The 12,122-nt window shown below is 37.8% G+C and overlaps 1 protein-coding gene across 1 annotated transcript in view; it reads right to left on the bottom strand.

Moving 5' to 3' along the window:
- Positions 1-2,503: 2,503 nt before the first annotated feature.
- COL25A1 (collagen type XXV alpha 1 chain) overlaps positions 2,504-12,122 on the bottom strand; it is a 452,975-nt gene continuing 443,356 nt past the window's right edge. The window contains exons 32-37 of the mRNA XM_028121315.2: positions 11,721-11,774; positions 10,203-10,229; positions 9,255-9,308; positions 5,122-5,199; positions 3,239-3,277; positions 2,504-2,704 (exon numbers count right to left, since the gene is read on the bottom strand). Coding sequence (XP_027977116.2) covers positions 2,504-2,704; positions 3,239-3,277; positions 5,122-5,199; positions 9,255-9,308; positions 10,203-10,229; positions 11,721-11,774 — 453 coding nt within the window. The remainder of the gene's footprint in view (positions 2,705-3,238; positions 3,278-5,121; positions 5,200-9,254; positions 9,309-10,202; positions 10,230-11,720; positions 11,775-12,122) is intronic.

Below are 12,122 nucleotides of genomic sequence, written 5' to 3'. Positions count from 1 at the left end.
ATTTGTTTTTCTCTCTCCAAGAAGAACAGATGCTATAGCAGGTGGGATTAAGAGGCCAGGTATTTGTGATCTTCGAAGATGGCGTTCGCTCAATGTTTCTGCATGTCATGACAACACCAGAGAATGTGACTATGGAAGTATTCTTTGCCCCAAACTCAAAATTTAAAGAGATGTATTTTTTTGAGTACAGTGTTTTGTAAAAAATCTACAGAATTTTAAAGATTCTCTTTTTTTTCTTCTTCCAGATTTTAAAACTTAACTAAAAAAAAATCTGTCACCTTGCTTTAGGAAGGTTTTGCTGCAAACCTGTCAGCCCTACCTCACAAAATAAAGTTAGTAAAACATTAAAAAATATGAAAAATAAATAAAGGAATCTGATGAATAAAAAATATGAAGCCTATAGGTCTTTTTCCTATTACATAGTTTTTAATCTCTGGATGAGGAGATTACTTTTTTTTTAAGATTTTATTTATTTATTTGAGAGAGAGAGGGAGAGAGAGCGAGCACAAGAGTTGGGTGAAGGGCAGAGGGAGAATCAGACTCCCCACTGAGCAGGGAGCCCAACATGGGGCTCCGTCCCAGGACCCTGGGATCACGACCTGAGCTGAAGGCAGACGCTTAACTGACTGAGCCACCCAGGCACCCCCTGAAAGTACTTTCTTAACCATAAATTCTGCCATTTATTCACTGTACAAATTACACTGTGAACTGCTACATCATTATTCTTCAAAATTTAGAAAACAGAACTATATCTAGAAAGAAAAGCCATTTAAACAAACACCAAACAGTTTTGCATGAAAGTATTAGTATTAGAGTATCATGACCAAGGATACTCTCAATTAATCACAGTAATTTACGTTGCTACCACATTCTGAATTTTCAAACATTTACCACTGTGCTCTAGAGGCTAATAACTTTAACAGTGTTTAAAAGGGTAGTCCATGTAAAACAGGACTAACTAAAATATTTGGCTAGCCTTCTTTAAAAAAATATCACTTAAAAAATAATTTGAGATAGCTAAGTTGACCACATAAGAGATTTTAGAACATTTTCTTTTTCTAATTGTTTCTTTCTTCTTCCTCCTCTTCTTTTTCTTCTTCCTCCTCTTCCCCGCCTTCTTCTTCTTCTTCTTTTTTTTTTTTTTTGGAGTGAGGAGGTGTTGGACAAGGTTGAGCACAATGATCTGCATTTGGGTGTGTTGGGGATGTGGTAAGCTGTACCGAAGTTTTCTTATTGAGTTCTTTGTATAAGAAAATGTTAGAGTGGTGCCTGGGTGGCTGAGTTGGTTAAGCATCCAACTCTTGATTTTGGCTCAGGTCATGATCTCAGGGTTGTGAGATCTAGCCCCATATCAGGCTCTGCACTGGGCATGGAGCCTGCCTGAGATTCTTTCTCTCCTGCTCTCCCTCTTTCCCACGTACTCCCTCTCTCTCTCTCTCTCAAAAAAAAAAAAAAAAGTTGTTAAAGAAGTCCTTAATCCTATGTAGAACATAGTGTCTATTCTGTGGAAAAATGAGTTCTTAAAAGGGAAATTTCTGATTTTCTAATGCTATTCATATTACTACTAGGTTTGGCCATTTCATGAACCAAAAAGATGAGTCCTTTGCTTGGTGCCATGATTACTAGGCCCTCACAAAAAGGAAGTGATTTAGAAGCAGCCAATAATTATGTAAACCCAAGTTCTGAGTTATGTCAGAAGGCTGGATAAAGTAAGCCTTTCAACATCTCCCTCTATGTGAAGTGTACCTAGGACTGTATTAAAAAATCATTACAGTATTAGATTACAGGTCAACGGTTAAAGAGTAAATGGTAATTCCAGCTCAGGATGGTATTCAAGATTCTGAAAACAGGGATTCTGAAGGTGAAAGGATACTTTCCTCAGGTGAAGAAGAATATGATGATAGGCCCACCTTCCTGAGAACCCCCTGAGCCCAGCTGTGATTGAGCTAATTCTTTGACAGGCTGAAAGTGAGTATGTGGAGCTGCTAAATATAAATGACACTCCTGACAGAGAAGGTTTTCTTTCCCTGGCCGGGGGTGGGGGTGGGGGGTGGAGGTGAAGTGGGGGGGCAGCTAAGCGGGAGAGTGAGTTACACAGAATCTCCTCACCAACGGAGCTGAGGAGATGAGACACATTGAGGAGAGTCAAGTTTCTCTCCATCTCTCTGCAATCCTGGAGTTCTGTATAGTTTTGCCAATGAGGCATGCCTGTCAAAAGTTACTCAATAAGCCACAAGGCATTAGAGAAAAAAACTTCAAAATGGTCAAAGCAGCATGATACTTCCCCCTAGCTCATTTTTCCATCTGTGGAGTTCCTTTATCCGTCAGTAGCATATATGCACAGTTCTTTCTGATTAAGTTCTCAAAGTTAGTGTGTAAAGGGTTGGTATTCTTGGACTAGGACAGCACCTACAGGCCTCTTCCCTGCTTCAGGTCCTGCCATTGCTTTCCACTGCCCACTTCTCGTTCTGTTTGGGTCCTAGCTCTTGCCCTTGGAAGTGACTTAACTTCTCTGAACTTCGGTTTCTTCATCGGCATCATTCAGGACAATAATACCCTCTAGGGTTATCATGAGGATTAAGTAAAATGCTATCCCCTGTATGAAAGGGCTCCTCATACAGCCTTTGTCCAGAGAAGGTTTTCTGTGAAGTTCCCTTCCATACTGAACATATACACAGTGACCATGGGTAGCCATATGAAGAGGCTAGAATAAATGGATACCATAAAAAACACCAGCTTAAATATAAACAGATTCTCCTAAATAAATCATCACTGAAGAAAAAAAAATCATGCTTACACTTTCTGCTTTCTCAGCTTTGTGATTAATATTGACAGGGTTCTACCACGTATTTGCATGTTTGCCTACGTAACTGGGCATAAATAGAAAAAGAACCACAATTAAGAGTAGTTTTAAATAGTAGGAGGACAAGGAGTTTATTATGTAAGCAAACCATTGTCAAGATGCACTGCCCCTTTCCATTCCACAAAAAGGATTAGATAAGGAAGGTTTCCAAGTTAGAGTGTTTGTTAAGAACTATTTTCACTCATCAGTTTAGGAGGAAATCAGCAGTAAATATATTAATCAAAAGATATTCTAGAGACAGAATCTTTTGCTTTTTAATGCCCAAACAACTTTCAGGAATGTCAAATTCAAAAGGTCTATTCTAAATGGAAAAAACCAAGCCAGGGGAAGAGATAGAGGAAGTGCTTCTTTTAGAAATAATTCCATAAAGCCTACCTTTTGCCAACAGCCAGGCATGGGTAATCCATCTGGCCCCTATTTTAAAAAGAAGAGTAAGAATTCTTCAGGCTCCACAAAAGTGAACATACTTCACAATTCACATGCTCACAAGCTTAAAAAATGGATTTCTACCCTTTAGGTGCCTGTAATCATAGGCTTTTTTTTTTTTTCTAATTATCAAGTCCCAATAGAATATCCAACGTTAGTTAAAAGGAAGAAAATTCAAATGCTTTCTAGTGTGAGAACACATTTTGAAAATACATATAGAAAAAATTACGCCTAATTTTGAAAAAGTAGTTTACAAAGCATAGGGGCCTACCCAGTTCCACCTTTAGATAATAAGTCTGTACTATTCCTCTTAATTTCATTAAAACACATTTCACAATTATCTTTATTAAATAAACAAAAACAACTTCTCTTCCTGGTCACTGTGGTCTATGGTTGAATGCATGATAATGATGAATAATCAATGATGAACCATTTCTATCTGAAGTTCATAGCCCTTCACATGCCAGTATCTTTTATTTTTCCATACTAAAAGCCAATATAGTAGAACGCATTTTATTAATTGAATTAAAAGACAGGCAGTCCATCTATATCTTTATAGTAAGATGTTATCTATAGCATTTATCAATTTTTTAATTAAAAAGTCTTTAGAAGTCGGTTAACCAATTCTGATTCAACAAAGGATTCTTAAAACATCGCACAATTTACTTTCATTTAAAGTGCAAGCACTCTTCAGATACAAATGATAGAAATAAGGCAGGAAGACTCGATATATTATGAGGCATGCTTGTGTTTTCCTCTAACAAAATGATTGTAAGGTATTATTTACTACTAATGACAAGCAAATAAGACTCATATTGAGATTTTTTAATTATAATTATTTACCAAATACATTTTTTCCTATAAATATAATCTCTTAAAAGGCTTAAGAAATATAACTGGTCTTTAAAGAATCATGCTTAGCACTGAAGAATAATATAAGAACATGCAGACCAAGTATAACAATCAAGAAGTATAAAACAACTCTAAAGTTTTCTTTTATACCTCAGAAAATATGAATATACTTTCTTTTTAAATGTAAAAAAAACCCCACTTTGAAATAGCTTTATATTTGGGAAAAACTTGGTAATGCCAGATTGGTACAAGGAGAGGGTCACCCAGTAGAATTTTAGATTTTAGTATAAGGAGGATTTTGAGTTCATGCCAATGGGGATAGGGGAGTTCTGTCTACTTTGGGAAAGTGAGTTTCAAAAGGAGAGACCATTACACTGAAAAGGTTATGTGACAAAGAAGAGGGTTGGGCTGCAGACTATTACCATCTTTAGAAGCTCAGGGAAGTTTGGTTTCCTTCCCTATGGTCTCTTAACAGCATTCCCTTGAACTGGTTAACTCTTGACCACAGAAGCTTAACTCTGTCGGTCTGGCCTTATTTACGGCCTGACAGAAATGTAGTGGAAGAGGCAAAAATGTCTTTATTTCTTTCAGAGAAAAAGGAAAAAAAAAAAAAAAAGAGCTAAATTTAGGGATAGAACCCAAAGTCATGGCCTAGTAGTCCCTTTACATATAAGATTTTTACATCATTTGAATGTATTCTTTCAATATTTTTGGAGTAGGTTAATATTCCCCAGAATGCAGACATGGCAGTCGGGTCAGTTGTGAGGACAATGTCAGGAGGTTAATTTGCAGTCTTTGACGGAAAGGCGAGCTTGCTCTCTTCACTCTGCAGAGATGCTGAAGGAGCTGTTCATGCACATGCATGTAGTGTGTTTATCATGTAAAGCTTGTTCCAGAAGTACCACTTTACATTGATAGAGATGAATATGTAATAAACAAAGGAATTGCATGCAGGGTGGTAGGAAAGAGAAATACTGTACCAATTGGCAAGGGGCATCCAGCCCATCCAGGCCAGGCTGGCCTGGCTCCCCTTTTTCCCCCTTAACGCCACGGAATCCCTGTTTGTAAAGATTAACTCATAATGTTACTAACACAAGAAATCACTTAAGCACAAATTCTGCTAAAGAGATAACTACAAAACCAAAAGGCTGGGAGAGGAGCAACTCTGAAGGACAAAGTAACATCCACTGAAGCTGGATGGAAAAAGAGCTCGACCTATCCCTGTAATCAAGGCTTCTCTGGGAACAGTGACTTTCTCTTTTGAATGGTGTGGAATAGCACAAATTCGTCTTCAGATGCTATAGTCACATTCCAGTTGCACGTCAATATCTGAGTGCTAAGAAACCAAACAGAGCTGGTGGCCAGAAACGAGGCATGGAATATACCGGGATAGCCCGAGATAGATGCGTGTGGTCCCTTGAAGCCTCTGTTAAACGCCCCCAATCAGAACCCCTGCTGTTACGCGTCCCTCCAACTTGCTCTTCTCCCAGTTTATTCCTTCACACATGACATCTGGAGACAGAGTTCCATGAGTCAGACATACCAACGGGCAAGGTGCATCTAATCCAGGAGCACCCTGTTCTCCTTTCTCCCCTTTAGGCCCCTTTTTGCCTTTCTTTCCCTTTTCCCCCTGTGGATATAAGGGTTTAAATAAAAGACAGGTTTTATTTGGGGGGGGGAATAATGGCGATTCAAAAGATGGTTTAGCCAATAAACGTCTGGAAGGGCATTTACCACTGTTTTCTGGTTTAGGTAAGGCACGATACTGTAAAAGATAACCTAGACTTTCAGAGTGACAATGGATTCTGGGCAGGGATAGGTGCGGTTTTACTTAAGATACTCAACAAGATGAAAGAAGGAGATTTGAAAAGCCAACACATCAAGTGCTGACTTAGACCCCAGCGCCCTAGTCTTGGTGAATGAGATGTTTCCGCCGCAGATCCGGCGAGGATGACGGATACCAACTGTATGGGAGCCAGCCGGTAGCAGGTCAGATTCAGAGGAATAATGAATACTTCACCCAATTCTCAATACTGTCAGCTTACTTTTTTTTTTTTCTAATTCTATAACAGATGAAAGCTACACTGAGCCAGACAAAAAGACAGAATATTAACAGCTTCTCTCTTTTGGAAATGTATCCAATTTTATGACATTATTTTTTGTAGCTCTCATTAAAAAAAATATTCAGTATATTGAAATATGCTTCTCTTTCTTTTAACTTTTTTTTAGGAAACTAAAAGCAAATACTTTCTTTATTAAGTCAGGTAAACAAATTTTAAAAGTGCTAATACTTCTCAGCAATGCCAGTTGGAGAAACGGACTTATTTATAAATCGAGGGATTTTCTTTAATTCACTCTTACAGATATCATGCCAGGTGTTCACAATGGTAAATGGGTTTCCAGCTTACTCACAATGTAACAAAAGCCAAAAAACAAAAAAAATTCTGTTCAAGAGAGGAAAAGCAGTTTGGACTCAGTTGAGCTAATACTAAAAATGAGGTAGGCAGGATAATTACATAGTGGGAATGTAGCCATGGAAATTAGTATTTAGGAATCAAGGTAAAGGTTGTGGAAATCTGCATGGATCATGGGAATGGAGGAATTAAGGAAAGGAGGCAAAAGGAGGAGAAGGAAGGAATGCATCTCAGCTGTTTCTTATTAACATAAATATCTCTGCATATTTATAGACAAGAAGTTGGTGCTGTACAGAATACAAAATACTGTGCAATACATATTTAAATTAGTGTATTCATTCCGCACTCAGGAAGGCAGTTACAATAAAAGTGAATAATTTCAGAAGCGAAACAACATGAATATTCAAAGACATATACATAAGATATATATGAGATAAGCATTCAAATTAGTGCATTCATTCTGACTGTGTGAGTGAAAGCTCCTCATTTGTCTCCTGTGTGCCAAAAAGATTGCATCAGAAGGCTCAGAATCAAAAACACTTGGGTTTCTTGAATACTGGGGAAAGAGAGAAATTCTGTGTTGTTTAGTTTATCATGATCAAAGACGAAGACCTGAGAATCCAGGGTGAAATGAGAGCAGGTGTGACAGGAAGTAAGCCGGGAGGATCGTTCAGGACTAAGTTGCTCACTCATGCAAGATCAGTCAACATCCTCAGCAAATAACTTCAATGTCACGACGTAAAATTGTTTTAAACTTGGTTGGGTGAGCTTTTCCCTCCCAGGAGGCAGGGGACTCTTCTTCACATAGTGAGACAGGTGTGTTGGGTATTGATAATTTAGAATTCAATTCATTATTTGGTAAACCAACTGAAATTAATCACTCCCCAGAAAAGTGTTGTCATATGAATGTTGACTCTAACAGGCTACAGGAATCATTTTTCAGTAATATGTTAGCGGACCTCAAGCTTTATGGAAAACCGACACTATTATACAAAGAACAATGAATCAGCATTATTATGAACCAACATAATTTTGTAAGTTAGTGATTCCCTATGCAACACAAAACTATCTGCCCTGAGCACATGAGGGCTATTGCTAATTTTTATTTCCCATGTCGAAGAATGATATACATAAAGTGTTCCCATTTGAATCCAATTTTCCTAAATATAAAATTTCTAATCATGGAATCTGAAATATGGGAATATTTTTGTATGAGTTATTAACATTATTCTGAGGATTAAATTTATAGCTTTGTGTTTTGATAAGTTACAATACTGGTAATTTCTTCTTTGTTTGAAAGATCATTAAAATGAGTATCCCCATAATGGTGACATACTTCTGAGTGAATAAGATTTTAGACTCATACAACCCATTAAATAAACATAAAATAAATGTCTCTACTCTTTAAAGCACCTCGACCTTGGGCTAAAAGCTTGCATGCACAATTTATCTCAAATCAAAACATGCATATTTTATAGTTAGCATTTATAATTCAGAGTAAAGGAATCTTTTTTTTTTTTTTTATGTTTCAGTTTCTTTGTCTGTGAAATGGAGACAATAACAGCACCAATCTCAGGGCGGGGGTTGTTACGAGGATTAAGAGACTTAGCGTATGTAAAGCTTTTGGGGAAACATATAGTAAGTGTTCAATAAATGTGATGATATTGATAATGATGATGATCTTGCTTTTACATAACTATGACAGGAGCTCTCTTACCAGTGGGAAGCCAGGTAATGTCTAAAGCCTAAGGAACACACAGCAGGCCTAATACCCTTCTTTCTTTGACAATTCTAATTTGGCCTTGCTTTTCAACAGCAATCAACTTCATGGTTAGAGAGAATTTATAGGGTTTTGAAAACTGTTAAGTACAGTTTTCAGAAAGACATAAATTAATCTGAGAAACAGAACTGGTTTAAATTGGAAGTGGGAAGGTACAATTTCAGCCACTTTTACTTCTTTTGCTGTGTCCAGTGTAAACAATTACTATTCAAGGACCCAAGCAAAGGGGAGAGGAAAGGAAGAAATGATTTCAAAAATCCATTATCCAAATTTTGCTTTCAGACATAAAACCAATTTGCCTGATATTGGCTGCTATATACGCTGGGGCCGGTGGTCCCGAGATAGAACCTGAACACCAGCCTCATAAAATACACTAATATCTTCATTTAAAAATACCTCCAGCATCTGAAAGTGGCAAGTCCTAGTCTCTGATAAACTCACTGGGGTTTATCAGTCACACTGCTTGCCCTCCATTTTCCAATAAAAAAATCAGGATACAGGACACGTCTACTAACTCTGTACTGGAATGCTGTGCATAAAAATGAGATGCTGGCTTTACAGGGTTAGGTGAGCTCTGCCAGAAGACTCTTGCAGATTTGTGCTATTTAAGTTTACTTTGATGTAATAAATGCCTTTTTATTTCACCTTCAAGAATCCCTGGACATTACATCTTTCAATAAATTGGTGTCAGGTAAGCCTGCCAATTTTTTTCTTCTATGCTAGACTGTGCCCTTATTTCTAGCACTGTAGCCTTCTTCATTCCTCTGTGAAGACCTGGTTTTTTTAGACCAGGCATTGGTGTGTTTTTGGAGCACAGGATGGAGAAAAATTAGATATATGAAAGAATCGCATAGATTGAACAGCAAAGCACACGGCGTGAGAAAAATCAAACAGGCACATGCTAGAATGGAGAGGTCACCTTTTCTCCCTTTTCTCCTACATCACCCTTCTCGCCTCGTGGACCAGGGAAGCCCTAGAGGATAAAAAGCAAACCAAAAAGATCTACTGATGTAACTGTGGCAAAATCACATTAAAAAAATGTAAGATTCCGTGCTCCTGAACACAAATATGAAGAAAAATAGTACCATCAAGAATCTCAAAACCTAGATAGTTAAAGTACCACTTAGGAGTAATAGTTGTCTAACATCTCAATTATCTATATGAAACACATTTCTTGCTTTTTCTCCTAAGATATATATAGTGGAAAGTATATCAGGATCCTAGTTTGAATCCTAGCAAGGACACTGATTTGTGTGGCCTTGGGCAAATCACTTACCTCACAGCATTTTATGCTTGCCCAAAACAGGTGCTCAGTAAAAAGTTAACTATTATTACTTTTGCTTTTATTATTCTTCACATAATAAGGCTGCTATGATATTCACATAATACAGTGATCATTTCAAGAGGCATTTACTTTTGACATTCTCTATTTTTTATAGAATTATGTTATTATAAAACATATAGACACTTTATGCTAAGAGGAAGAAATATTGCATAGCAGCTTTGAGAATAAACATAGTATACCATTCCCGAAGGGTGGCACGTGAAAGATATTTCAATTTTATGCATATTTTTAAATAAGTGGTTCAATTGCTGATGTTCAGGGTGTCCCTAATTTGGGAAAGTATTTTGAAATGCCATTATCAACTGTTGGTTATTAACTTTATACTAGTTATGTGTTTTGCTTTTCTGTTTATCTCATGCAGACACTAGGGGTGTATTTTATATTGTGATCTACACACACAGCAATATATGCTATATGCATAACTATGTGCACAGAAAAAAAAGTATTTTTGCTATTATTGATGATGGAGACCATCAGCATCTATTATAATAGGAAGATGTTCATTGTACATGTATTACTTACATCAAGACCAGGCTCTCCATCTTTCCCCTGCCAAAGAACCATAGTAGCTACATTAGTGTTCCTAAGTTTCATGAATAGGTTATTGTTATTGTTTTAAGGCTGCCTGCACATGCAACACTAGTATTAGAACAACTACTTCAGAAATGTGAAAAAGAGTCTTTATTGATTGATTAGTAATACAAATTTCTTTCACCAAATCAAGTGAAGTGACCATTAATGCTGCAGTTAAGGGTCATAAAAATTTTTTTATTATAGATTAGTTTACATAGCCTGATATTTCGCTGAAGTTTAATGCTTGGCATCCAACTGATCAATCCAGGAATAAGTTGAAAGCACAAATATCAGTTAGTTGATTTAAAAACATACCAGCACTAATAAAATATGCAAATCAATACTGCTTCTACTTGGCTCATAAATGAGAAAAGAATGTGAAAACTGTTTATTGTTAAGTATAGTTTTAACTTGGCTAGATGTGTACCTTGTCTATAAATATTGAGGGTGTGTCACAATTTAAAAACTGTTTTTAAGTAAGCTTTGTCAATAAATAATTCCCAGATACAAAGGAGTCACCAGACTGTTGTGCAAGGATTGATAAATTTACCCCTGTGGTGCAGATTATCAGGGCCATGAGCCTATTGTGTCACACAATGGATCCATCCAAAGTTACTGGGAAGTTGCTTTAATTCTGACAATTAGATTTTGAAATCTATTTCAAAATCAGCATCTCTTTCAGCCAGCACTAATCCTGGCTTAAGTTTATTACTCTGGTTCACAAAAACTGTAAAGAATAAAGCATGTGGTAGGCACACAGGGGTTAAAAACCTTAATATACTATATGTGTCTATTGTAGCCCTACCTGGCCCTATCGAATCATTTATAATTACCCCAAAGGGAATGTTCTGAAGCATGCCTGCAGCCTCAATTTGAAAAACTGTGTAACAGAATTTTCAGAAGGCAGGCCACTATCAACATTCTACGTTCTAAAGAGGTCTTGTCATTACAGTGCGTTAGGTCAGAAACATCAAAGTCATTGTAAAAATCAATGTGAGAAATCACCTTTATTAGCAAGATTAGTTTTAGTAGGTAACCTATGAGAACAGATAAAGTCTGAAGAAAGTTGTCTTAAATAAAACTTCCCCACCCACTTTTGGTAGCGACCTTCTGAGGAAGTGCCAATTATGGGGCGTCTAGTCAGATGGTACAGAGAGGGTGTTTCCTGCCAGTGGGAGTCCTGCTTTCAGGTTAGGTCTGTTTATCTTGCGGACAATCTCTGATCCTCTCAAGCTCATGATGTGTGTGTGTGTGTGTGTGTGTGTGTGTGTGTGTGTCTGTATGTGAGTGGGAGAATAGATGTGACTGTGACCCATCAAGGACATGGTAACACTGGTGTTGTGGAGAACTAGTGGATGGCTCTTTGCTCCTCTAATGTGATTAGTCTGCCCCACCAGGGAAGGGTTAACCGTGCCAGTGTCAGGTCATCTACGCATGCTGAAGTTGGAGACAAGAGACAGAACTCACAGGCAGACCATAGGGTCCTCTGGGTCCGGGTTCTCCCATAGCTCCTTTTTCACCCTAAAATGAAAGCCATAAAATTCAAATCATATACAAATGCCTATATTGACACACTTTCCCTAATGACCTGTGTATAAAGCCTCCACGTGAGGTACCATGCTATCAAGATTCCAAGGATGCAGGCTCTTCTGGGGTCTCTGTCAGTGATCAGGTAAAAGAAACCCACATTTAGGGGCGCCTGGGTGGCTCAGTTAGTTAAGCGTCTGCCTTCGGCTCAGGTCATGATCCCAGGGTCCTGGGATCGAGTCCCACACGTAAGGCTCCCTGCTCAGCTGGGGGCCTGCTTCTCCCTCTCTCTCTGCAGCTCCCCCTGCTTGTGTTCTCTCTCTCTGTCAAATAAATAAATAA

Source organism: Eumetopias jubatus, unplaced genomic scaffold, assembly GCF_037043125.1.
Source record: "Eumetopias jubatus isolate StellerSeaLion01/CBP00866 unplaced genomic scaffold, mEumJub1_p1.0 scaffold_2, whole genome shotgun sequence".
Taxonomy (NCBI): Eukaryota; Metazoa; Chordata; class Mammalia; order Carnivora; family Otariidae; genus Eumetopias; species Eumetopias jubatus.
This window is presented reverse-complemented; position numbering and strand designations above follow the sequence as displayed.